Source organism: Lutra lutra, chromosome 3 (genome assembly GCF_902655055.1).
Source record: "Lutra lutra chromosome 3, mLutLut1.2, whole genome shotgun sequence".
NCBI lineage: Eukaryota > Metazoa > Chordata > Mammalia > Carnivora > Mustelidae > Lutra > Lutra lutra.
Genome location: NC_062280.1, coordinates 190,585,232 through 190,612,935, shown reverse-complemented (window position 1 = coordinate 190,612,935; position 27,704 = coordinate 190,585,232). Strand labels below are relative to the sequence as shown.

The 27,704-nt window shown below is 44.5% G+C and overlaps 1 protein-coding gene across 3 annotated transcripts in view; it reads left to right on the top strand.

Moving 5' to 3' along the window:
* Positions 1-26,982, top strand: part of TMTC4 (transmembrane O-mannosyltransferase targeting cadherins 4) — a 63,045-nt gene extending 36,063 nt beyond the window's left edge. For all 3 annotated transcript variants that reach the window (XM_047720328.1, XM_047720326.1, XM_047720329.1), the window contains 12 exons: positions 1,100-1,192; positions 1,422-1,586; positions 2,426-2,628; positions 4,241-4,412; positions 4,500-4,631; positions 12,927-13,006; positions 13,162-13,269; positions 13,376-13,517; positions 19,914-20,028; positions 21,169-21,281; positions 24,280-24,349; positions 25,738-26,982. In XM_047720328.1, the coding sequence (XP_047576284.1) occupies positions 1,100-1,192; positions 1,422-1,586; positions 2,426-2,628; positions 4,241-4,412; positions 4,500-4,631; positions 12,927-13,006; positions 13,162-13,269; positions 13,376-13,517; positions 19,914-20,028; positions 21,169-21,281; positions 24,280-24,349; positions 25,738-25,886 (1,542 nt within the window). In that variant the 3' untranslated portion in view covers positions 25,887-26,982. The remainder of the gene's footprint in view (positions 1-1,099; positions 1,193-1,421; positions 1,587-2,425; positions 2,629-4,240; positions 4,413-4,499; positions 4,632-12,926; positions 13,007-13,161; positions 13,270-13,375; positions 13,518-19,913; positions 20,029-21,168; positions 21,282-24,279; positions 24,350-25,737) is intronic.
* Positions 26,983-27,704: the final 722 nt, after the last annotated feature.

The following is a 27,704-nucleotide window of genomic DNA, read 5'->3' as shown; positions in this document are numbered from 1 at the left end:
TACTGTGACCACCTCATACAGACTGGGCATGTGAGATGACACCGTGAGATGACAGTGCCCGCGGCGAGACAGGACTCCAGGATCATCTAGCGTCCGGTCCATGTCTGGGGATAGCAGTTGTAAAAGCAGCTCACCCAGGAGAAAGAGGCTATTTTGGTGCTCCTGGAAGCTGTCAGCAGAGGCGGAGCTGCTACATCACCTCCCCAAATCCAGTGGCTTCACACACTAGAGGTTACTTATCATTGGTCCAGTGGCCGTGGGCAGAGGTGGCTATCCTCCCCACAGCGGACCCACGCTGGCAGAGATGCTGCCATCTTGGGAGTGTAGTTTCCATAGCTGACCCGATGGCATCCACCCCAGCCAGCTGGAAGGCCACATCAAGGGGCAGACAGCACCCAGTTAGAACCTGACCTCCAAAATGGCGCATTATCGCTCGCTCCGCCTTCCGGAGGCGGGCGCTCAGTCACGTGAGCACGTGACCGCAGGGCCTGCTGGGAGGCGCGGTGCGGCTCTGTGCCTGCAAGGACTGACAACCAGCAGACGGCGAGGAGGCTGAACCCGAGCCACCTCCGAGGCCCCCGGGGTGATTTCGGGTGTTGTGCCCCTGCTGTTACTGCACTGGCTGAGATCACAGAGCCCTTGGCCTTCTGGAGGTGCGATTAATTGCTTCCGTTGCTGGGTTGTCGAGGTTGATGGCTGCCTTTATCTTCTGAGGCATGATTACTGTGCGGGTAACCGCTCGGTTGCATCAACTAAGAGACTTGTTTTATAGTCAAGGAAAAACAAGGGAAGAGGGACATCTGCAGAACTTCTCCTGGGAACCCCAAATGTCCTGCTATCCTGAATCTTAAAATACTCTTATGGGCAGACTATGAAATTATGACCAAGGGAAACTTACTAGATAATAAATTTGATCTATTACCAGGAGCTGATTTTATAGGAACAATAGTGGGGCGTCTGCTTTAGAGCTGAAGACTCCTTCGTGATGGTCTTATCCACTGAGATTCATGTCGAGACTCAGTAATAAAATCGTGGTGTAATTGCTGCCTAATCAGAGCAAGGCTCTCCCATCACTGATTGCCTTGCCTTGCTTCCTCAGGGTTTGAATGCCATCTTTGACATCTTGGTGATAGGCAAATTAAATGTTCTGGAAATGGTCCAGAAGGTACTACATAAAGACAAATCATTAGAGGTGAGTACGTCCTTTTTGTCTCCAGCCCAGACGTGGAAAATGTCAAGTACCAGCTGATTTAAAATGCCATTTTCAAAATATTTCTTGCAGTTTTGAATCTTAAAATAGCTGGCCCTTTCATGGGCTGCGGTGTCAGCATAGCTCAGGCATTGTTGCACGTTCGTACCTAGCTTCGCTGCACTTCTCTTTGAAAATTTGTGCCATCAGGGGCCTGGCGTTGTCCTTTCAGAACATTCGCGTGCTCAGGAACGGGGGCCTCATCTTCAGAATGACCCTTCTGGCCTCGGGGGGCGCAGGGGTGCTCTACGTGCGCTGGAAAATCATGGGCACCGGCCCGCCCGCCTTCACCGAGGTGGACAACCCCGCTTCCTTCGAGGACAGCATGTTGGTCAGGGTGAGTGCTGGGCCTCTCCCCCGCTGGGTGTCTTCTCTGCCCACCAGGTCCCTGCACCTTTGTTCTCCTCTTCTCGCTCCCCAACACGCTCACAGAATCGCTCCTCAGTCCAACACCTCCACATCGGTTTGCTCTCACGAAGGATATTCTAGGATGAAACCCAAGTTTTATTAGGGGATGGGGAGGGCGTAAGCCCTTTATATTTCCATTCAAAACAAAATTAAAAGAGCAATGGTTCTTTCAAATATCAGGTTCCCTGCCAGCCTCAGTAAAGTGTCCCCTGACCCCATTACTTTTGTTGTAAAGAAAATTGATACAGCGGGATTAAGACAAAATATGACCACATCGGTTACGTATCTTTAAATGTCCAGCAGTATGAGGACTCTCTTTATTGTAAAGGTTTGCTTGTTCTGAAGGCAAGCGTGTCAAGCCACAAATTCTTAGCTGTGCATTTCATAGAGATAGAAATCAAAAGAAGGAAAAACCCTGTTCTTATATTGTCAGACACATAGGTGACCCCTGGGCCTCAGATATACTGGGTCACAGACTTTGGGCATCCCTCAATAAAGGGGACATACTTTGACCAGAAATATAACATGTACAGCAGAGTCTGCTGGCTTTGCTGTATTTTTGTCTATTACAATCGGAATGCATTTCATAAACTGCAAACTATAGCCTCGTGTCCAATATAGAAATTGGCAATATTTTATTTTCTGCAACTGCTCTCCTTGAATAGAAGCCTATGAATGCCTCAAAAATAAAGTTTCGTGTGTGTGTGTGTGTGTGTACATGTAGAAGTTCTGTATCAAGTAAATGTTTGTTTTCCTTTTGACTGACAGGCCATAAACTATAACTACTACTATTCACTGAACGCCTGGCTGCTGCTGTGCCCGTGGTGGCTCTGTTTTGATTGGTCGATGGGCTGCATCCCCCTCATTAAGTCAGCCGGCGACTGGCGGCTAACCGCGCCAGCAGCTCTCTGGTTGTGCCTAATTGGCCTCTTATGCCGAGCCCTGTGCTCTGCAGACAGGCACAGAAGAAGGTAAGAGGCTGAATTTTAACTTGCACACAGGGTTGAGTCAGAGCCTTTTGCTCCAGCCAGCACTGTCCATTTTAACAGTTTTGTGGAGGTCATGTCCAAGGACAGTTACTTCCCAGACATATCTCCGTCCCTTTGGAGTCCATTGCCAGCTTCAGCCGGTGGGGCGTGGCCTTGGAGGAGGGGGATGGATGACGGCTCCCTCTCTACCTCCCGTGGTGCCCTCGAAGTAGCGTCTTGAGATCCTTCCCACTGCAGGTGGTAGAGTAACTTATGGTCAGAACAGACAGTGTAATTGACGCGGGCCGTGCGGTTAGTTCACAGTTCTCCTTCAGAAAGCCCTGGTGGGTTCTAGCCAGGCCTTCTGGTGTGGTCTCGTAGAAAATAAACTACTGCCCCAAAGACACTATTCCTTTTTGCTGGGGAGGTAGGTGGGGGAGAGAAGGAAAGTTTATTAAGGAAATAATTGGGGGGAAAGCAAATGTGTTTCATGAGAAAGAAAACTATTTAAGGTGGTTGAGTCCCTTTTTAGTATTCTCAAAATAAAGTTTTATCTATTAAATTGGTTCATAATTCTAAAGGGCAACGACCTTTAGTCCCAGTTCACTTATACACATGCAATAGTATTTTTTTAAAGATTTTATTTATTTGTTTGAGAGAGAGAGAGAGCACATGCAAGAGAGAGAGAGAGAGAGAGCGTACTAGCAGGGAGCCCGACGTGGGGCTCAATCCCAGCACCCCGGGATCATGACCTGGGACGAAGGCAGACGCTTCGCCGACAGGGAGCCACCAAATTTGACCCGGCTTCTTACCCGGCTTCTTAATTGCTCTTGTGTTGCGTGGAACACTGGACATGTCGCCTCTTTTCAGATGTGCCTTGTTGCTCAGCTTCCTTTTCGCTTGACTGATAATTATGGTGATGTAACACGCAAAAATGATTTTGTTAATTTCAGGTTTTATGAATTTGAAACTAGTCAAGTATTATTATTCCTGGTAAGGTTTTTTTGGGGGGGGCAGACTTACTTCCCATGAAAACTATATTGGACTCATTGGGACCAATATACCTACTGGTATATTCAATGCTACATGGTTTGAGGTGGGGGTTAAGAGGAGGTGAATCAGGGGCGCCTGGGTGGCTCAGTCATTAAGCATCTGCCTTCAGCTCAGGTCGTGATCCTGGGGTCCTGGGATAGAGCCTGCTTCAGGCTCCCTGCTCAGTGGGGTGCCTGCTTCTCCCTCTCCCACTCCCCATGCTTGTGTTCCCTCTCCTCACTCTCTCTCTCTGTAAAATAATAAAATAAAATAAAATAAAAGTAGGTGAATTAATAAGGCCTTATAAAATGTAATCATTCTAATTTTACTCATATGGATTGGACAACTTACAAGTCTTATCCCTGCGTTTGGTGCAGCGCATTAGTGAGATTTTATGACTTATCCTAATACTGCCAGGCTAAACCCTAGGCCCTACTGATAACATTTCTTTGCTACTGCTGATAACGTTTCCTCAGCTGATGATACGAAAAAAAGGGAGCCCTTATCACTATTTTAATGTTGAGTAGGAATTTTTTTTTAGCAGGTCTGAAAATCGCCATTTCAGTGACTTCTCATTTTCCAGGATCCTTACGCTGGGCCTGGGATTTCTCATTATTCCATTTCTTCCTGCAAGTAACTTGTTCTTCCGAGTGGGCTTTGTGGTTGCAGAGCGAGTCCTCTACCTCCCCAGCGCCGGGTACTGCATGCTGCTGACTTTCGGATTCGGAGCCCTCAGCAAACACACTAAGAAAAAGGTATTGGCCCAGAGTGGTGCCGTTCGTAACCAGGACAGTTGGGTGGCTCCTGCTCGCGACATTTACTGTTCTCTCTCTCTTCCTAAGAGATTGATTGCTGCTGTCGTCCTGGGAATTTTATTCATAAATGTGCTGAGGTGCGTGATTCGCAGTGGCGAGTGGCGGAATGAAGAACAGCTCTTCAGAAGCGCCCTGTCCGTGTGTCCGCTCAATGCCAAGGTATGTTGGCCGCCATGTTTCTTTAGAAAGACTTCAGTGCAACAGCTGAGTAAGAGAAACGTTTACCTTCACACAGAATCTAGCATAAGGCCAAGACCAAACACTTGGTTCTTTTCTTGGGTTTTGTTAATGATCTTGGTAAAACTTATTACAATTCCACGGGACCAAAATAATTCCAAAGAAACCATTATAACCAGATAATGGCAGTGAAACGACAGATTACTTGGATGAAGTTTTGCTTACACAATCGCCCTCTGAAATGATGGCAGGGAGGTAACCGCACACATCCAGACGGCACCTGGGGGAGGGGCAGAGTCAGTCCCTTCAGAGCACACCTCAGAGCCTGTGCTCAGCCCACAGCGTTGAGTCCTCCTCCAATCTGTAACATGAACATGAAACCCCAGTGAATGGGCAGCACTTTGTTTCAGGAAGTTTAAATTACGCTGTCTGGTGTATCATAGTACACATTTCTGTCGCCTGTGGTTTCTCTGCTTGCGATTCCTTTCATCAGATTAGGTAAAAATAAATGTGTAGACTTTGGAATTGGCAGTGTTTTCATTGAAGCCGTCTGGTAGGAATTTGTTTCACTTGTATTCTTGATGAATCCAGTCTTTTCATTTAACCAGCTATGCCCTTTGGGGCAAAATTAAACTGCTTAGAACTTTCAATGTCCTTATCTGTAAGAGGGGAAGTAATGTCTGTCTCTTGGGTTTCTTGTGAGGCCTTAAAGAAAGATGGCGTCCAAAGAGCCCTAACGTGGTGGTTAGAACATAGTAGGTGCTCAAGAAATGTTCTCTTTCTGGGGCTCATTTTCGTTTTGGTTGTCTTGTTAAATGGCAAGAGGAGAATGCTACTTGCTCAAGATAGGAGGCCAGGGTGTTTGGTTAGAAGAGTTATCTATTGGTATAGATTGTTATTAAATTATGGTATGTTCTCTCTCAGCTCTTCAGAATAGGAGTTCCTAGGATGCTTCAGTGTAATCTTCTAGTGGGAGAGAAAGAGCTCTCTGGAGTTCTCTCTCATTTCCATATTCTATATTTAAGAGAAAGTGATTTCAGGCAAAATTATATGAATAAATCTAATGAACAGTTGGCATCTTATTGTGATCGTGAAATAAAGAATCGTATAAAAGGTGCTAACTCCTTGTTTGTCTTTTTCTTGGATTCAAGAAAAAAAAAGATCTTCTTCATGTTTTATAGTTAAGAGACCCTGATAAAAGAGTGAATTTCTTCGAGCTTTGATCCTTAATTTGATTTGCTGCCTATCCATTTATTTTTATGCTACTAAAAATAAAATCGCCTGTGATTTAATTTCATAAATGCTAATAGATGTGCTTTATTTTTGCTTTACTGTTTGAATAGCAGTAATTATCCCTTCTATTTATATAATTCTTTTCCACAAGGAACTCCGATTTCTTTGTAGAGGCTCTATAATTAATCTCCATTATCCTCCCTCCAAGGTTTTGAGAGAGAGAGGGTTTTCTTTTCTTTATTTTTCCAAACGGGAGAAACTGAGGCATAGAAGGATGAAAGTGATATTATGTAGATGAGTAGTTTAGGTGGTAGTTAGAGACCTGGTCCCATGTGCTACCCGGGTTATGCCAGTAAGTGGGACGGAGGGTGACATATGTGACGTTTGATCTTACAGGTCTGTCCTAGGAAGTGATTTCTTATGTTATAGGATAGAAAACACAAGGGGTGTACACATGGACACACACACAATCATATGTCTGCATGTGTAGTTTTCTTTTGTAATTTAAGGCATATGTGGGACTGACTCCTGGGTGGCTCCGTTGGTTAAGCGTCCAACTCTTGGTTTTGATTCAGGTCATGATCTCGTGGTCCTGGAATAGAGCCCCGTGTCGGGCTCTGTGTGCGGTGAGGAGTCTGCTGCAGATTCTCTTTCCCTCTCCCTCCCATTCACTCTCTCTCTCAAATAAATGAATAAAATAAAACATACATACAAGACCTCATCTTCGAATGGACCCAGTGGAGACACTCCTTTGTAAGAAAGTTTTTCAGTGTTACCATTCAGTATGAGCAAGATAAGAGTCTTGGGGTTTGGGGGGTTTTTTGGGTTTTGTTTGTTTTCCTTTCCAATATAAATTGTGGTATAATTATCTGTACCTCCTTTTTCTTTTTCTTTTTCTTTTTTTTTTTTTTTTTTTCTTTTTGGAAAAAAGCGAGACTCATTTCAGGGAAGAAACCTCATTTAGGAAACACTGGTTTCATTCAGCTCTGTTGTAGGAAATACATTCTCTGTATTGGTTTCCACTTTATATTCATTGAATACTAAGTAAGTACTTGGCACCTGGCTGTAGATTAGGCTCACATTTACCACTGAGACTCATCTTTTCCAGAAGATCATAGTGCCAGTGCCTGGTCAGCAGTCGGATTACCCACACTGCCTTGCAGATGGTGGGCACTCAGTATTAGTGACGGAATTGAGCGGCATGGGAATTAAAGTTCCTTAGCCTACAATGGATGAGACACCAAGTATTGAATTATATCTACAGTCACTTTTTGTTTTTAAGGCTTAAAAGTATGTGCCACTTTGTATCAACTCTGAGGTACAATTCTAAATTCTTTTAACAAGGAAAAGGATCATATACCCTGATGAGGTAGTTCCTTAAGGATGAGTCAGCATGGTTTATAAGATTTTTTTTTTTTTTTTTTTTTTTTTTTTTTTTTTTTTTTGCTTAAAACATTTTAACATCAAATGGGAACACAAAATTTGAAGCAAACTGGCTTTAGCTCTGGTGTTAACATGATTTCCATGTCATGGGCCTGCAGTGGTGTTTTTTTTTAATCTGCAGTTTCTGTGCTGGTTTGATGTCTAGCATATGAATCACAAAGGCCAGAGGGAAAGTTCAAGAATAAACAGGGTTTTTCAGTCTTTTCCAGAATATGGAAGCAAAAATCATTCATTCTTTAAACGCTGTTATAAGGAAACTGTTTATGAGGGTTTGGGGATTGGTTGGTTTGTTTATAGTGGGTTACCCAGACAGCTGTTTTCCATTCACATACTTCCCTCCCTGTAGCCCATAGGATGAGGCTGGCCTCTGGGTGAGCCTGTTTATGTCAGTTCTTAATTATGGACGGCTTGCCTTCTGGGGCTGCTGTGTCCGGTTTGTAATGAGTGCCATGGAAATAAGTACGGTCTGAATTTCTGGAGTTTACTGTCCTTTTCTCCTGATCTGGTGGCTGGCATTCAGGGTGTCTACTGCAGAGGGCAGTTGAACTCTTTGTCTGAGCATTTTATTGAGAAAACAGAGTTTGCCCATAACAAAGGAAAGCAGCAGGAGCTCAGGGGCAAAGAGGCAGGAGTCGTGTGTGGAAGTCTGAGTAGAAGCTGAATTTGTATGCTGGGGACCACAAGGGCCTTGCTCACCAGTTGGATTCTCCAGATTTGGTTCTTTTTTTTTTTTTTTTTTTAGAAGTTTGTATTTTTTTTTTAAAGAGTTTATTTGACAGAGAGAGATCGCAAGTAGGCAGAGAGGCAGACAGAGAGAAAGAGGGAAGCAGGCTCCCTGCTGAGCAGAGAGGCCGATGTGGGACTCCATCCCAGGACTCTGAGATCATGACCTGAGCCTAAGGCAGCGGCTTAACCCACTGAGCCACCCAGGCGCCCCAGATTTGGTTCTTTTGTGCGTGGGACAGGAGGTGAGGCAGCACACCCAGGCTGGGGCTGGGGAGGCACGAAAGGAAACCATTCAGAGCACACTTTGCAAAGCACGCCCTATAGCCATAGCATTAGCTCTCATTTGAAGAGGCAACTACCTACAAACGGACAATAATATGGTTCAGGAGTTTAAATTATACGGTGGGCTGCACAGTCCTATACATTTCTATCACCCGTGATTTCCCTGTTTGTGACTCCTTTTGTCCAATTAGATATAAATAAATGTATAGACTTTAAAATCGGCAGTTAAAAAACAAACATCTGGTACCTACGTGCTTAAAAGAATGTCCCCCTGTTCCATACCCTTCCAGAAATACTAGTGTTTTGAAGACAAGCTGTAACTGTCAGTTAAGTTTGATAAGGCAGGAAGGTGGTTATATTTTCAGAAGGGTTTTTGAAGTACTCGATGGAACGCTGCTTGAAAGGTGCTCAAACCATTACCATAATTCATTATGTATTAACTGGGGGCTTAAAGGAGAGACATTTGTTTTCTCACAGTTCTGGAGGCCGGAAGTCCAACATCAAGATGCCGGCAGGGTTGGCTTCTCCTGAGGTCTGCCAGCGGTGGCCTCCTCACCTGGTCTGTCCTCGGTGCACCTGCAACCTTGGTGTCTCTCTCAGTGTCCAAACCTCCTCTTCTTAGGAGGACACCAGCCAGATTGGATTAGGGCCCACCTCGATGGCCTCAGGTCAACCTGATCTCCTCTTCAAGGGTCCTGTCTCCACATACAGTCACATTCTGAGGTGCTGGAGGTCAGGACATCAGCAAATGAATTTTGGGGGTGGTGGGTACACTCCAGCCGTTGACATGCAACAAGGAATGTTATTTACTTAAAGAAAAATAGCAGATGGCATGAGTGAGTGTGTCTAGAAATCACCTCAAGCAGCTGGCCCCATTCTCACTCAGCAGCCTCAGAGATGGCTGTGATATAGTGAGAAAAACACAGGTTTTGGAGCCGGGCTTCAAATGCCGCAATTCCCTGAACCCGGGAGGGTGACGATAGTGGCCACGTGACGGGGCTGCCATGTAGAGAAGCTACATAGGCATATGGTGCCAGCCCCACACTGGGCTCCTGGTGACCCTCAGCACATGTAGGCTGCCAAGATCACTCCTATCAGTACTAGGCCGAACACACCTGATTTGAATACATTTCCAGGGAATCATCTCCTCTGAGATTGTGATTAGCCTATGTGTAAAGCCTCTAAAAGGTGTGTCCATAAATACTTCTTTTTTTTTTTTTAAGATTTTATTTATTTATTTGACAGACAGATCACAAGCAGGCAGAGAGGCAGGCAGAGAGAGAGGAGGAAGCAGGCTCCCCGCTGAGCAGAGAGCCCGATGCGGGGCTCCATCCCAGGACACTGGGATCATGACCTGAGCTGAAGGCAGAGGCTTTAACCCACTGAGCCACCCAGGCGCCCCTGTCCATAAATACTTCTAATAATAGCCCTTGTGAGTCTACAGTTCTGCTGTGGGGTCATTCTGGGTCTCTGCCCCTTTCCTTGTAACTTCTTCTTGAGCCCATGTACAGTTGAGAAAATGCCCTGGTGCCCTCATGTGAAGCTGACCTGAGAACTTTTGGTGGCTTTGCAACTGGGAGTCCTATTTTTTCTGGCCAACTTTACCACACCCTCTTCAATCGCTAAAAATTCTCTCCTCGTTCTCTCTTCCCTTCTTGACATGGAGGCAAAATTCTCATAACAGAAAGTTAACCATTTTAGGTCTTCAAAAAATTAAACATATAATTACCGTATGACGTAGCAACTCCACTTCTGGAGACATACCCCCAAGAATTGAAAGCAGGACTTCAAAGAGATGTGTGAACACTCAAGGTCACAGTAGCAAAACTGTGGAAGCAGCCCAAGCGTCTGTCCATCGACAGATGAACGGATGAAGGAAAGGTGGTGTATGCCTGCCGTGGAATATTACTCAGCCTTGAAAAGGAAGGGGATTCTGACACCTGCTGCAATGGGGATGAACCTGGAGGACATTGCACTAGGTAAAACAAGCCAGTCACAAAAAGACAAATATTGCATGCTCACGCTCCTGTAAGGTACCTAGCATCATCAAATTCATCAAAACAGAAAGTAGAACGATGGCTGCCAGGTGCTGGGGATAGGGGCAAAGGAAGAGTTACTGTGTCATGGATATAGACTTTCAGACGTGCAAGAAGAGGAGAGTTCTGGAGGTAGGTTGCACAGCAGTGTGAGTGCACTCAACCCTGCTGAACCATATCCTTAAAAATGGTTAATCACCCAAAATTAATGAGACATCGTGTGCCAACAGTACTCAGATATAAACAATGTTTTTAATGGTTAAGATGGTAGCTTCTAAGTTTGTTTTACCACAACTAAAGAATGATTTTCAGAATCAAAGGATCATTATTAAATACCTTTTTAAATTAACTGTTTTGCGGACAGTAGTCAGTGACATGTAGAGCAGTCACAATGTGGCTAGACCCTCAACTTCTCTCCAGTTCTGGAACATTTCATCACCTGCTTCTCTTTCTGTGGCTACATTATCCCCAGGCGGTTTCTCCAGCTGGTAGTTGGATTAAAGAGGTTGAAACAGGAAGGTCTTATGGGATCTTTTCCTCCCCCGGCTGGCTTGCTCTGTGTGGTCCCAGGACCCGTGGCTGCACCGTCTCAGCCTCCCGACACGCTGGCGTCCCCAGCCTGCTCCTCTCCAGAGCTCAGGGGTCCACCTTGGTCTCTCTACTTGGGTTCTCCAAGGATTTCAAAATCAGCCTGATGGCCTAGCCCCCCAAGCAAGCCCAGCCAACCTGTTGTATCTCCCCGCAAAGCCATCACATCCATTCTGTTCTGAAAGTTAGAAACCCGAGTTCATTCTTGACGTGCTTCCCCACTCTTATCAGTCCACCAGCCGTTTCTGTGCTCTTCGCTTCCACAGTGTCCTTCCAGGTCCTCTGCTCGTTCCCCACCACCCTCGTTCAATCTGGTGCCCTCCCTTCCCCTGTGCCTCAGGCTGTCCCCGGACCCTGGCATCCGCTTCTCCCCGCTCACATTTCCCGCAGTGTCACTAACTTGTTATAACTCTGATAGGACCTTCTGCCACCCTCCTACACCTGGCTTTTGTTGTAGGTTGGTTTGTACCCCCAAAAAGGACATGTTCAAATCCTCACTCTGGTACCTACGAGTGGAGGCCTTGCGGATGTCATCAAGATACAAGTTTAAATGAGTTCACAGTGGTACAGGGTGGTCCCTTAATCCAATACGACTGGTATCCTTGTAAAGAGAGACACAGACACACAGGGAGGAGGCCGTGTAGAGACAGGGAGAAGCTGGAGCTACACAGCTACAAGCCAAGGCTTACCAGCCACCGTCAGAGGACAGGAGAGACGCTTTCTCCCTCAGAACCTCCGGTAGAAACCAGCCTTGCTGCCCCTTAATCTTTGCCTCCAGAACTATGAGGGAATATATTTCTGTTGTCTTAGCCGCCTCTCAACTCCCCCATACCTCCCAACCCAACCCCTACCGCCCCCCCCCAACAGCCTGTGGTATTTTGTTATGGCGGCCCTGGGAAACACACACGCTTACAGACCTTGTGGCCATCCTTCTGCTTCTGGACAAAGACTAAATCAGACCTGTCACGGCTTGGGGCTCCCTGAGCAGCCTGCACCCCACGCCCTCTGGCCTGGCCCCCCTGCCCTCTGCACTCCCCCAACACTGGGCATCCTGGAGCCTGCTTCTAGTCTGCTCTGGCCGGCAGGCTTACTCCCGCCCCTTCAGCTAGTGACCCCTGCAGCTCTCCAGAGGATGGAGGGCCCTTCCTCAGGGAGGCCCTCCCCCGGCCCAGACCAGGTGCCGCCCTGGGGACCCACCGTCCTCCACAGCCCCAGGTGCCCTCTAGTGACACACTTTACAACAGGATGGACTCACAGCTGGGCCTCCAGGCGCCGGGGGTCTGACGGGTTTGCTGGCCCAGCGTCTAACTGCCAGCGCTGCCTGGGCAAGGGCTGTAGTTGTTAAAACGCGGAATCCTCGTTTCTCCCTCTCACAACCACGTGTGGGTAGATTTTATGCCTCAGCCCCAAAGGGGGATGATGGGTGTATGGGGTGGAGGGGGTGGGTTGAGGTTTTAGCAATAACCCTGCTTTGCGGGGCGCCTGGGTGGCTCAGTGGGTTAAGCCTCTGCCTTTGGCTCAGGTCATGATCTCAGGGTCCTGGGATCGAGCTCCATATCGGACTCTCTGCTCAGTGGGGAGCCTGCTTCCTCCTCTCTCTCTCTGCTTGCTTGTGATCTCTGTCTGCCAAATAAATCTTAAAAAATAAATAAATAAATAAAAAACCCCTGACCCCTGCTTTGTAATTTTCGAGGTTTCTTTACTTAAATATCCCTCTGTCATCCCTGCGTGACGTCTTCTGCTTGTGGCACCCTGTCCTTCCCACCTTTTCTTACAGGATGGGGATTAAAGTGTGACCCTGGCCTGCCCTCCGTAGGGTTTTAGCCAAAGTTCTGGTGGTGTGGGGTTTTTGTTTTGTTTGTCTGTCTTCCCTGTGGCTTTGGTTTTTGGTGAGCAGCTGCGATAGGTCTCCCAGCTCTGAACCAAGAAGCCTGTCCACTGACGGCCAAGTTTATATCTGTATTTCCAGGTTCACTACAACGTTGGCAAGAACCTGGCCGACAGAGGCAATCAGACAGCCGCCATCAGATACTACCGGGAAGCCGTGAGGTACAGCAAGCCTCTTGTCTCTTTCACATCCGTGTCTGCTTTTAACTGTCGGGGATTCAGAAAAGACCCCGACTTTAAGATAATCCTTGCCAGTTCCTGACAGTTCAGTGAAGACCACTGAGCGTTAACAGCTCGGTTTCTCGCTCCGCTTCTAGACTAAATCCCAAGTACGTTCATGCCATGAATAATCTTGGAAACATCTTAAAAGAGAGGAACGAGCTACGGGAAGCAGAAGAGCTGCTCTCCTTAGCCGTGCGGATACAGTAAGCGTGGGTTTGTGGGATCCCAGCGGCAGAGAGAGGCGCGCCTGCGTTCCGGGGTCGGGGCCTTTCTTTTCCTTGTTTCTCTTTTGAAAAAATGCTCTTCCAGGCCGGACTTCGCGGCCGCGTGGATGAATTTAGGCATCGTTCAGAACAGCCTGAAACGCTTCGAAGCCGCTGAGCAGAGTTACCGGACGGCGATCAGACACAGAAGGAAGTACCCAGATTGTTACTACAACCTCGGGCGGCTGGTAAGTGTAAGGTGTCCCAGGGCTGCAGAAGAAAAGCTTGGTTTTTCCCTTTATATAATAAAATGGCAGAAGCGCCACTCGTGCCAGCAACGCTACACCCTGTAAAGTTCTTTCGCATGCTCGTCCCGTGAAGGTAGCTGTTTGAGGTCCTTGTCTGTGACTCTTTAAGCTGGAGTAGAGAGCAGTTCAACTTGAATTAGGCAAGTGTTAAATTATCTCCAAGGCCACAGGTTAAACCAAGGAATAAATTAGAATTTTTTAAAGTCCCTCGTGCCCTGTAAAACAGTACTCCAAAGGTCACTTCCTGATAAACAGCAGTTTCTCTGTTTCAAAAACATGAATAAAAGCTGAGATTAACAAAGCAAACCTGTAACACAGCTGCTGAGTTTCCATCTTTTTCCTCCAGGGACAGCCCCCGAGGTCCTGGGCGCCCGCACTAGCTGTTTTTCCTGTAACATAAAGCCTGGGGGGATTTATTTGAAACCGCTTCAAGACTGTCCAATAGAAATAGGAAAGAGTGTGTTCCAGAGTGACTTTCTCTTCTTAGTTACTGACTCAAGATCTGATTGCTCGTGATTTTCTTTCCCCATACTTTTTTTTTAAATATTTTATTTATTTATTTATTTGATAGAGAGAGACAAAGTGAGAAAGGGAACACAAGCAAGGGGAGTGGGAGAGAAGCAGGCTTCCTGCTGAGCAGGGAGCCTGATGTGAGGCTCGATCCCAGGACCCTGGGATCATGACCTGAGCCGAAGGCAGCCGCTTAAGGACTGAGCCACCCAGGCGCCCCCATACTTTATTTCTTTATTCAAGTAAATATTGCAACAGTAGCTAATACAATGAGTTCAGTAATGTTAAAATCTGAAAGCATGTATCGAAAATGATGGTGACATGGATTCTGTCATTGCTTCTGAGAAACCTCCATTGGGATGCACAGCTCAGTCCTTAAAGCTCTGGATTTTCTTAATGAAGAAGAAAGCTGGACACACCACGATGTGAAATGATGGAGGTGGTGTAACTAACCTTTTTGGGGTCGTATATACACGGGCGTCACATCGTCACGTTGTACACTTTAAACTTCTATAGGTTCTATGCCAATTATACCTCTGTAAGACTGGGGGAATAAGACATACCCACAGACAGTGTAAGTCTTTAAGAATGATAATATTCTCCCTTCAATTGGGCTTCAAGAAACTCATGCATATGTTCCTAATATATTCAGTTTGGTTAAATGAGATTGTTAAGAGAAAGGGGTTTTATTCATTTTAGCCAAACTGGAATACACGAATAGTGATGTGATTTTTTTTTTTAAAGTTTAGATATAACTTCCCAGATTCCATCCAGCCTAGCCTCACAGGTAGGAGGACATCAAAGTTGGTTTTTAAAGAGATGCCTGTTTGTCCTCACTTGAAGGGTCTAGAAACTTCTTGGTTTTATGGGATCCTTACGTTACCAAAACCAGTGGTTCCCAAAACTGGTTGAATATCCAGGTCCTCCCACCGCATCTCAGATTTATGGGATCAGAGGCTCCACAGATGATACAAACATAGGTTTGTATTTACAAAACAAACCAATGAAATTCTCCGGTCATCCCAATACCCTGCATTTAGGAAGCAAATCTATCCGAGGACTGAGAAGACAGACTGACCAGCTCAGAGCAGAAGAGACTGTTTGGGGAGCGCAGCCTAGGAAACATGAGTCGCTTTAAGGATTATCACAAATCCAGGCTTCCATTCTTAGCCTGATGGGAATGTGTCTTGGTCTAAACTGCTTTGTTTCTGGATTGGTTAGCAATGATTTTGCATGTTGTGGAGATAGAATTTTATGAATGGAGGAAACTAAGTGACAAGAATGTGTGGCTAATGATGGTAAAGTTTCACTTCTTCCGCTATGCATACACCCATTTAAATGAGCAGGTACTGCATGTGTTATAAATTTTTAAGTGAAGTGGCTTGCGTATTTATTATTCAAAGAATAGAAAACGTGTTTCAGTTATGATGTATCTGGGGAAGATACCATCTTTTTTTATGTACTCTAGTGTGGAAAAGAGGAGTTGTTTCTTCCTGGGCTTGGAGGAAGTTGGCAGTAGTATGACTGAGTCCGTGTAACAGCAAGATGTTTAAATAAGGAAAATTGATAGCAGGCAATTCCTGTTGTCCCACATAACTTTCTCCAGAGCCACTTGGCCTTTTCCCACATTTTTGTTTCCTTTTACATTTTAAAATTCTGTGCTAGTTATAAACTAGATCTAGTTACAAACACAGATGTAGATATAGCTTTCTCTATGAAACCTGAAGGTTCAAGGAGAGCTGAAATTATTCTAGTGAGAAGCTGTTGAAGGCAAAAAAAAAAAAAAAAAAAAAAACACTTTCCTCTGTCCTCTTAGGTTCTGCCTTTGGGGCCCTGCAATTAGACTGACTACAGACAGATTAACAAGAAAGAAAAACAGTTTATCCACATATGCATTGTGGATACACCTGGGGAAAAAGTCAAAGGGGTGGTTAGAACTTGGGCTCATATAGCACCTGAACAAAGAACAGTAAATTTATAGAGAAGTGACAAGGGGAAGAAAGGTGTTTTAGGCTTCTGAGGGTGGCAAACTGTCAGAAGGTAAATATAGGTAGAAACTAATGAAGGTTTGTGTAGGTCCTTCTTTTTTTTTTTTTTTTTAAAGATTTTATTTATTTATTTGACAGAGAGATCACAAGCAGGCAGAGAGGCAGGCAGAGAGAGGAAGCAGGCTCCCTGCTGAGCAGAGAGCCCGACGCGGGGCTCGATCCCAGGACCCTGAGGTCATGACCTGAGCCGAAGGCAGCGGCTTAACCCACTGAGCCACCCCGGCGCCCCTGTGTAGGTCCTTCCTCAAGGCCATGCGACGGCCCCAGGAGAGGGGCTTTACGGCGGTTCTTATGTCTCTGTCTCTGCTTTTTGTCACATAAGGGAGGCTCCAGGAATGCTCTTTACACATCTGTTGAATCTCAAGTGTCTTTAGTACCGTAATCCTTACATCCAGGTGATATATTTGGGATAGTATATTTTGATCCTCTATATTGTTCTCTCTGGGGAGGAGGGCGGGAAGACAGGAAAACCTCGCCATAATGATACAAGTAGAGACCAAAAACTTCAATCACATAAGGCATGTGGATCCTTGCAAGGTCAGTGAAGTAAGAATGGAGGATGGGAGCAAATTGGGTGTTAGCTGAACACTTGCAGGGATGACTGTTTTTGTTTACCGTGTCTACTGCACTAGGACTTGCACGACATTATACATGACGTCCATATGAATTCTCCCACTTTTTTTCTTCTGTTCCGGAGGTAGCTTTTTAAGTTCCTATTTGCAGAGTGTATCTGCCTACAGCCTTCCAGGTTACACTTAAGGCTATACTACTTAGCAGGCTTTTTCCTTCCCCTAGTAACTGCCTGTCACTGCAGCTCCTTAGGGTTTGAGAAATAGAGAATTTACACTAATAAGCCCTCTGTAAGAGGTCCAAAGAAAAGAAAACAGATTATGAAAGTCAGGATTTTATCCATGTGCTCCAGTCCTTGGAATTCATTCCCACTTCCGTGTAGAGGCTCATCTTTCGTATTAAGTATATTAGACTTTGTAGTACTCTCTATGTATATTGTTTACTAATTATGCTACCGTGAAATGATCTTCCTGTGTCCCCTTCTGCCAGCTGTTCTTGCTTATTTAAAGATTTTGCTCTCCATTGTTGTTTAATTATCCAGCTTTTGCCTGCTTGACAGCTTAAAAGCATTAAGAGCTTAATCTTTAACAGCTCAACCAACACATTTATATATTGGTGAATAAGACGAAGCTAATAACTTAAATTTTTCTTTTTAAAAATCCTCCTTAGTCAGTCTTTAGTAATGAGAGACGGAAATGTGCTTTGATTTCTGCGCCCATAAGAAGGGAATATAATGCAGTTTCCTTGTGAAGTAGAAAATTGGCAAAAGCTGGATTGTTTGCGACATGTTACTATTAGAGAATTTCAGTAATAGTGACTGGAGATATTAACTAGAGATGATTCATTATGCAAGCCTGATCGTATCAGTCAGGAGCCAGTCAGGAAAACAGAAACAATGCTAATTATTATATTGTATCATATTTAGTTTATTTTTTTTAGTAATCTCTATACCCAACATGGGGTTCAAACTTACAACCCCAAGATCAGGGGTCACATGCTTTTTGGACTGAGCCATCCAGGTGCCCCTGTATTTTAAATAGAGAAGATTCAGTGTTGAGACTTGGTTAGATAACTATTGGAAGACTGGATGACAGGATGGAAAGATGACGTTAACTTTGAGAGAATAAGGAAACCCCCTGTAGGGTTGGGGGGACCAGCAGGAGGAAATGGCATGACCAGAATATAAGGGCTCAGAGAAGGGGCTACCATCTCAGAGGCCAACATAATCTCAAGAGCTAAAATCATGAAGGGGGATGCTGCTTCTAGCCTGGCACGGTGGAGGGAGAGACAAACCCCTTCAGATGCACGATCAAGAAAAAGGAGGGACAGTGTGAGAGTGGGGTAAAGGGACCCTCTCTCCGCCATCTGATGTCACCTGTGACTCCTGGCAGAAACCTAGCAAGGAACCAAGTGGCAAAGGACCCTGAGAAATGTGTTTTATGGAGTACAGAAGGATGGGCATAGGGCTCGTAGGTAAATAATGTGTGCATTACCTGTCCCCCTTTTGGGTTGGTAGTTCTGGCCAAATCCCCATTTTTCTCTGCTTCTCTTCAAGTGTTTGTTCACTTCATGCAAGATGCTAAAAGAAAGGGAAAGTTGAGACAAACTAAAAGGATAGCTAATTTTACCTAATTCCGTCTGTTGTTGTTCGTGAGGAAATAGTAATAATAAGAAGAAATAATAAAATACGTGAAGAATTTTGTTTTTGTGTAATTGAAGTTTTGTTGGTTTGCCTGTATATTAAGAATGTCACCACAGAGGTTGTCCAGCTGACTCAAATGCGTGTCACTTGTTAGAGAGAATGGACCAAGAAACCAATGGAAACTCCAATACAAGCAATTAAATGCTGGCATAATTAACACCCTTAATTATTTTACTTTTTGAACTTTTCACATCATTTCCTTGCTTACAGGGTGAGATACTGTGACTTGAGTTTCTGAGTCTTATGGGAAATCTGACAGCATCATCAGCAAAAGGATATTCATAGGGTCTCCCTAATTAAACCTTTCTTTCCCTTACTTAATATGCCACCTGTGTGCTGTGTGGGTCATAGAGAAAGTGAGAATGTTTCTGTTGTCTAATAAAAAGACAGACTTGCCAGTGAGGAAGCAAATTGCCTTAAACTTGGATAAATTGTTATCATTCGTAGTTTTTGCAGAGGTAAAGGAACGAAGTTCATTCAGATGAGATGGGCATTTGAACTGAGTGGAAGAGGGCAAGAGGTTCACTGGCCAGAATACATCCATCACTTTCTCCCTGGGAATACTCTTCCTAACCGTGCACATTGAAAGCTACCCATTGTGTGTTGTCATCAGTGTTAAACAACATGCCCTCTCAAAAGAAAGCCACAGAAAATTCTGTCCTTCCTACAGGAGGCAAACAGGCTTCATATTGCCAAAGCAGGGTGTCTGGCTGGCTTGATCCGTAGAGCAGGTGACCCTTGATCTCGGGGTTGTGAGTTTGAGCCCCATGTTAGGTGTAGAGATTACTTAAAAATATAATCTTCTTAAAAAATCACCAAGGGTTTTCACATTGCCGCTTGAGACTTTTCCAAGGAGTTTACTAAGTATGTCTGATGCACTCATCGTTTTGTACGTAGACAGGAAGAGCCTGCTAGAGGGTCCTCCACAAGGTGAATTTAACATACGTAGCTGTTAATCACATTAAATATTTTATTTACCACTTTAAATAATACCTTACCAAAGATAGACTATGTGAAGCCTTTCTAGAAGACTAATGATTAGGTTTTTCATTTATGTCTCTCCGGGAGTCTCAAATATTATTTGACACCTGGAATTGTTACATTACGAATTACAGTCAAGTGGTTGTAGGCTCGGAAACTAGACTATCGGTGCTTGTTCCTGCTTTACCACTTCTAGACCCGTAACTGTGAGCAGCGTGTAACTTGGAGAAATTAACTTCAGTTTCTCTGTGCCTCCGTTGTTGCATCTGTACAATGGGGATGGTTATCTACTTCAGTGAGATCTTTTGAGGGTCAGTTGAGTTACTGTTAGTAACAGTAACTGTTACTAACAGTAACTGTTACTAACAGCTTACTGTTAGTAAGCTCCTAAGCTTACTGAACTTAGGAGCTCAGTAAGCACAAGCTAGGCTTTGCTGAGTTTGGGGTTTGGTTTTGGGTGTATCTCAGAGAGAGGAAGCCGCGACGTTGGAATATTGATTTCTCGGGGCCGGGCTTTATTTTCAGTATGCGGATCTCAACCGCCACGTGGATGCCCTGAACGCGTGGAGGAACGCGACTGTGCTGAAGCCGGAGCACAGTTTGGCTTGGAACAACATGATCATACTGCTCGACAACACAGGTACAGGAAGGCGCCTCGCGTAGATCAGGGGACACTACGCCTCAGTGCCGCGCCATTGGCTTGGTCGGTCTGCTTCCCGGAGAAGTCGCCTGAACAGATTCTATGTGCTTTTTTTCTCTAGTGTAGATGAGTTGAAAAAAATTAACAGAGGCTAATAGTTAACATGCCAAAAATTATTCTTCTAGAAAACAGTTTCCTTTGACATATTGAAATATGTATGTGTGGGGAAAATGACACTTGACTTAGAATTAGTGCTGAGCCATGGGGGAAGATGGGCACGAAGCTCTCATTTCTGGAGACTGTGATCTAGCATTGCCCATCATCTCGGATGCTGGAGGTACCCAAAAGTGAACAATAATGGCTTTGGGGTTAATAAATACGAGGTCCGTGCTCTCAAGTTCATGGACTCTTCTTAGAAGAGATGTCCTCAAACCTACACTCAGAGCCATGGATTCTTAGTCTAGATGTAACGCTACCAGACTTGATGTGGTTTCTGAGCCGGGATCTTAGCTCCAGCAGCTGGAGTTACTCCGCTCCCCTACTTTTGAAAAATCGAAGCGTCCCATAAGAAATGATAGTTTTAATTTGGCAGAATTTCAAGCCATTGAGCTGTCTAAGCAGTGTGGAGAAGAGATACACACTTGCCTCTAATGAAGGTATAAAATTTGTACTTCGATCTGATAAATATTCAGTTATTAAAGTGTTACTATGGATACTGTTATTCTCCAGACTGCCTTTCTCCAGTTTAGGTGTAACTGGTATCTGGGGAGAAATGAAAATCAGGTTTTATGTGCTTTTACAGAATTTAGTCAAAGGCTGTTTATATATTATGTCAGAATTGTACTGGACTGCATTGGTTTTGCAACGGATTGTATCGTGTGTGTGTGTGTGTATATCTGTGTGTGTTGTGCATATGCTTGTATAAGTGTATTGTGCATCTCTGTGTTGTGTGTGTTGTGTGTGCACATGTCTGTTGTGTATCTATTGTATGTTTGCGTGTGTGTTATGCTTTCTTCATTTTCTTCATTCATTCTTCATTCATCACCATTGTGTTCAATGCACGTAAACACTGTTAAACAGAATAAAACACCAGTACAATGTTAACATGTTTTTCGAAATGTTGCTGTGTTCTCCTCGTAGGTAATCTAGCCCAAGCCGAAGCAGTTGGAAGAGAGGCCCTGGAATTAATACCTAATGATCATTCTCTGATGTTCTCGTTGGCAAACGTGCTGGGCAAGTCCCAGAAATACAAGGTGTGTAAACCGCAGGCCGTGATTTCTGGCAGTTAATGCCAGCATCTGACAGAAGCCATAAGTGTTACTTCTGCCCAGTTAAACTCAGACCGGCTCGGTCAGTTTGTCCTGGAGAAGTCACCTGAGAGATGGGTTTGCAGGGTCAGACTCCATGTCCTTTCTCATCAGAGTTCATTACCTTGCTCAAAGGTGGGGAGGGGAGGAGAAGCCCAAGGAGGAGGCAGTGACAGCTCATCCTCGCCGATGCCCCAGCCCTCACTGTGGCACAAAGCTGTCCAGTGCTGTCCCCTGCCATCGGACGGGAGTTCTGGGTTGTTTGCTGGGTCCGCCTTCTGCCCTAAAGGAGTGACAACCCATGGGGAATCCAAGAGAGCTGCCTGCTGCCTCCAGCCACATGTAGGGTTGTCATAGCCTGTCCGCAAGGCCCTGGCAGCCGCTGACCAACAGAACCACAAGATACGAGATCCACGCTCTCTCCAACCCAGCTCCCAGGACTGGCCAGGAGTGGACCACGAATCAAAAGGGGCACGGCACGACGCCCAATGTCCCTAAGGGGACTCAGTGTGCCTAACACCTGTGACCTCAAACTTTAAATTGATGTATCAGAGCCAAAGGGGTAGTGTGTGAGATGCAGTCGGCCCAGATCCCTCCGCACAAGAGGTCTGTCTCCATCGTTGTAAAGTCAGGCATGGGGCACTGGGTGTCTAACATAGATGTTACAGAAAACACACTTCCAGAACGAGCGCCTTAATCCTTCATGACAGAAGGATTTTCTTTTGGGATCCAGAGCTATGTTGATTTTGATCACACGAGTCCAAAGGAGGTGATCAGTTTCTGTTCGTTCCACGTTCTTTACTTCTCTTCTGCTCACCAGGATATCATCACCTGCATAGTAAGCTATTTCATGCATGTCTCATTTTTAAATATCAGGGAGTTTAATAGCTTCGGCACACATTTCAACATTTCTAGATTTTGCTCCAGACATGCTTTTTAAGGGGGTGAATTTTTATGTTTTGCGGGTTTACCTGTGTAGAGCTGGGGGAGGAAGGTAAGGTTTGTGGTTTTCCCATCTAGCTCCTCTCCAGCCTTCTCTGTCAGCCAGGACATCCAGCCACCACCAGCAACGGCCACTCATTTTCAAAAGACAGTCTCTGTAACCACTGTATTGATTTTTCCATCATCCCACAGTCTACAAACTAGAATTCTTTTTTTTAAAGATTTTATTTATTTATTTGACAGAGAAAGAGATCACAAGTAGGCAGGGAGGCAGGCAGAGAGTGGGGGAAGCAGGCTCCCTGATGAGCAGAGAGCCCGATGCGGGGCTCCATCCCAGGACCCTGAGATCATGACCCGAGCCGAAGGCAGAGGCTTAACCCACTAAGCCATCCAGGCGCCCCTATAAACTAGAATTCTATTAAGGGGACAGAACCCACGGTCCATTTGACTTCCAGCTGACATCGTTCCAGATAGAGTAGAAAATACTCCATAGAGCAGAACGGAGAAATGGGTTTCCTATTTTTCTAGATATTTTGCATCCTAATTGTCTAGGCCAGGACGCTGAGCCTAAGATAAGGAAAGAGAAGAAGTTTTCAAGTCGATTTAGAGTCTCTGGCCTTCCTCTTTCTCAGAATTTAGGCTAAATGATAATGTTTGAAAGTGGTCAGAAAGCATAACTACTTAGAGCATAGCTACAAATCTCTACAATCCATTTGATTTTTTTTTTCCAATGTACCTAACATGGCAAGAGAACCTTCCACTACCTTAAAAGAGTTTCAGCTGCTCTACCTTGGAATGTAGACGCTGAGTCCTGGAGGTGATGTTTGCTGACATCTTGTATGTTATCCTGATGTCTTCATTCAGTCCTTTTTGGATGACATTTCCAAAATACAAATTTTTCTCTGCCCGCTCTCTCTCAAAGCTTGTGGTTCCAGAGATGTTCGCCCAAATGCCTGCCTGCTTCTCAGGAGTACCACAGGCCATCCCAGGACAAAGAAATCTGCCTTCCTCTACTTTCTGAAATCTGTGATCCTAGATGTAGGAAGCTTCCTTGGAAAACTCTGAGATCATGCAGCTAGAAGGAGCAAACCCATCCCCGAACCAACAACTTGAGTTGTTTCAGCTTAGTGTTTGATCCTCAGTAGCACTTGTGTGTCCCTTTCGGGAACACAGATGTAGACGGTGTGAAGAGCTACCCCAGCAGGTGTCCGCAGAGAACAGTCAGGCATCTTTATTTTCTGGTATTATGGTCGAACAGGACCATCCAGGCAGCCATGGTCCCATAAAGACAGGGTAAGAAGACACTTGGCCGTGTCTCACAGCAAACCGATTGGAAGCGAGCCCTATCTGGAGGAAGCGCAAGTCTATACAAGAATCTGTCCATGTGCCTCAGGAGCCTTTGGTCATGGTCATGTACAGTACTGTGACCGCTTAGATGACAGATGGCCGTCCCTCCCTCATTCTCTCCGCTTATTTTTTCCAGCTCAATGGGCTGCTTATATCCGGATTGCTGAGAGGGTCGGGAGTTCTTATGGGAGGTTAAATTGGCCCCAGCTCCTACCTTGAGAATATTAGAAGTGAGTTCATTGAGGCTGACTGAAAATGGCGCTTTTGTGGGTATCCTCAACCACCCGGCCTCTTTCTGGCCACTTGACTCTGAAAGCTCATTCTCCACTGAAACCTGAATGGAGCTACTTCCTTCAAGTTGCAAAATTCCATCCCCTTGTGGGAGGCAGAGCTCGTTAGGGTATCCGTGCTCTCTCTGCAGCCAACCCCCATCTTCCCCTCACTGCCGCCCTATCACCTCGCCCCGTGGCACCCTTCCCTGACTGCCCTTCAGAACCTCTTAATAGGGTGTGGTCCCGCTGGCCTTCACAGATTTTGCTGTGGGAAGGACCCAGTGGTACAAAACGAGGACATTAAAAGTGTGAAAACCATAAGCAGCAAAACTGTGTGTGGCTTTTGTGTCGTGCAATACCTTGTTTTTTATACCATTTTCTAGGAATCGGAAGCTTTATTCCTCAAAGCAATTAAAGCTCATCCAAATGCTGCAAGTTACCATGGCAATTTGGGTAAGGAAATATTTTAGTTTGGATCCTATCGAAATTCTGTGTAAGTTGAAAGAAATGGGTGCCTTTCTGTAAAATCAAAGTTGGGAGAATGTGTTTTTTTCCAATCTAGCACGTATTGGCCTTTATAATCTGGTTCTAAGATGTGTTAAGTTTGTTTTTTTTTTTTTAAGGAATTATCACATTAAAAATGTAGCTATGTAATAATCATATTTACAAATCATAATGATATGACCAGACCAACCCCAATAACCCCCACTCCGTTTATCCCTTTCTTATGATCTGCTTTGATTTTCTTCTTTTGTATGAAAGATCCTAGAATGTTAAACTGAGAAGTACTTTGGAAGCGTCTGGTCTCACTTAGGTCCTTCCCCATTATAGCCCAGTCTCCTCTGTGTTCTTACTTTCTCTCGTGTCTTGGCTAATCGTGCGTCTACAATGATTTATCCCTTAGAATTCCTTTCCCCCATTTTCACTTCTCAATAATTAAGATTTTTAGAGCATAACAGTGTGGATGTTGAGAGCGCCCCATGTGTGACTGTGTTTTTAACCAAACCTCTTCCCTACAGACTCTAGCTTCTTGGGAAAGTCACAAAGCAGCAACCATTCCTCCCCTGCCCGTGTAAAAAGTCACTTTTACTTAGAAAATCACAACAATAATCAGGCGTTTTACCATTCTAATAATTAGATGTTAGAGGCCATTTTTTTCTGGTCAGATCTTAATGTTAGCGCCCTTATTTCCAGTGAGGAGCAAACAAGCTATTACTTTGCCAAAAAGAGGTCGGGGCGTCATTATTCAGATGCTGGACTGCTACAGGGCTCTGAGCGGTGATGGAGCCCAGCTCGATGCAGCCTGACTTCCTGGAAATTTCCTGGCAACTTTAGCGTACTCTTCCTTTTTCTTCTTCTTCTTTTTTTTTTTAAGATTTTATTTATTTATTTGACAGACAGAGATCACAAGTAGACGGAGAGGCAGGCAGAGAGAGAGGAAGGGAAGCAGGCTCCCTGCTGAGCAGAGAGCCCGATGTGGGGCTCGATCCCAGGACCCTGAGATCATGACCTGAGCCGAAGGCAGAGGCTTTAACCCACTGAGCCACCCAGGCGCCCCTTCCTTTTACTTCTTTATGTAATAATGTTGCTGTAGGGAGAAGGCTCATGTCTAGTGATACACAGAACTCCAGGAGTGACCAGAGGTGGTTAAACGGACAATCACCAGGGAGTGTGGTTATAATAAATAAAGCTTGTGGTACAAACAATATTATTTTAAACAAGGATTTTTGAGAACTGTTTGCAGAGGTGCTGTAATTTTTTTTTTTTTTTCTGCAAGCGGTTGGGAACACTGCGAGGTATTCAGAAGCATTTCCAATGAAACCCATCTCTTGCTGTTTCAGCTGTGCTCTATCATCGTTGGGGACATCTCGACCTGGCCAAAAAGCACTACGAAATCTCTCTGCAGCTTGACCCCACTGCATCAGGAACCAAGGAGAATTATGGTCTGTTAAGAAGAAAGCTGGAACAAATGCAAAAGAAAGACGTCTGAGCCTCTCGTCTGCATTTTTTGTTGGTTTGCGTGCATGAAGCCTACCGTTAATATTACGTGGTTACGTTTAACCATTTAAAAGTCTTACATGTTGTTTATTTTATTCTGTTTTTTTTTTTCTATGAAAACAAAGACATGCAAAAAGATTACAGCACCAGCAATATACTCTCGAAAGCTCGATGTGGTTTTTGCATTGAAATTGTATTTTTTCAGACAACTCAAATGTAAATTCTCAAATTCCAAGAGTGAAATCTTTTTTAATTAAAAAGAAAAAAGGAAAAAAAATCACCTGGAGCGACTTGCAGTAGAATGAAACCTGCACTGGGGGTGTGAGCCATGTTGTATAGAGACTAGCGCCATTACAGGTCAGTCATGAGCAAGGAATGACAAACTGACTCCTACAATTTATATAAATATTGAATGTGTCTGTATATTAGAACCTTTATTTAATGACAAGAAAGAGTAAATTAAGATTTTTGGTTTTTTAATTTTTTTTTTTTAGCAGTGTACTTCACTTGTAAGGAAATATATTTATTTGTATTTTTATGTTTTGAACAGGGCAAAAAGTTGAATGAAGAATGAAAGTTTTAACATCTAGTATATTTATATACTTTTTTCCCCATCGGAAGACACTCACTCCTGCAATAATTTTTGGATTCTCCCAATTTCAGCTTCATAACATAGGAAATTATGTAGTGTTCGTATTCTATATAAGTTGTTACTATTAATAGAAATCCAAGCCATGCTTTAGGCAAAAGCAGACAGCCTGATGTCTTTGATTTTGTTGTATCCAGTACTAAGAGGGCTACATATCTATGTAAGTTGCTTTTTTATGTTTTTAGCTGTAAAGCAGTTTTCCATTTGGCTTAATGGAACTGCAGTCATTACTATATCCAGAAAATGCAAGAGGTAAATTTTCTCTTAAAAGGAGCCACATTTGGGGTATTTGTGGTACTTTTCAAAATCGAAATTTCTCTTGTCTTATTTGATCAGAATAACCATGTCTGCTTTATTTTATTCTTCTGTATATGCTGTTGAGCTAATGATTTATGCAATCTCTCTAATTTCTTATGTAGTAAAATTATTACACAAACTGGTATTGTGTGATGTCGCATTGCCTTCTTAATAGGTGATTTTCAAGTTAGTGAACTTTGTGTTCCTTTCCCTTTAAAATGAAATCAAAGTGACCAATTCATCCTTCTGGCATGTGGCTTCTCTTTGGTGTCAGGGACCCCATAATAGGACTGCACTCTGGAGTTATCCAGGTTTAGAGAATGGGATGCACAGATCCACAGTGAGATGTATTGAATTCTCTACACTCACATGGGGGGGGACGCAGATCTGCGTAGAATTGCCATTTAGAAATTGTAACTTACCATGGCTTGAGGTACATCAGGAAAGAAAGTGCTGGTGTTTGACATACATCAGAGAGAAAGTGCTGTGTTTCAAACGTTTCTTAAAAGGTCCCAAACTAACAGTAACAATTTATAGATCTCTCGGGGGCAGCAGCTGTCTTAGTCTTATTTATGTTCCTACCGTCCTCAGCTCAGCGGATAATAGATGCACCCTAGGCTTGTTGATCTTTTTTGTTTTTAAAGCGAATTTCTTTCTTTAAAACGGTGCTTGCCTTCTGAGAGTAAAGAAAAATATTTCTTGTGAAAGCTCCTTCAGGACTTTTTCTCCTACAGATACTAAAACTTCTGCGTCAAATCAAGACACGCACATCCGGGACCCCTGCCTGCAGAAGCGGTCCCCTTAGCTGTCACCACTCCATCTCTGGGGATTTCCGTCGTGGCTCTCGTCTTTCCAGAGACAACA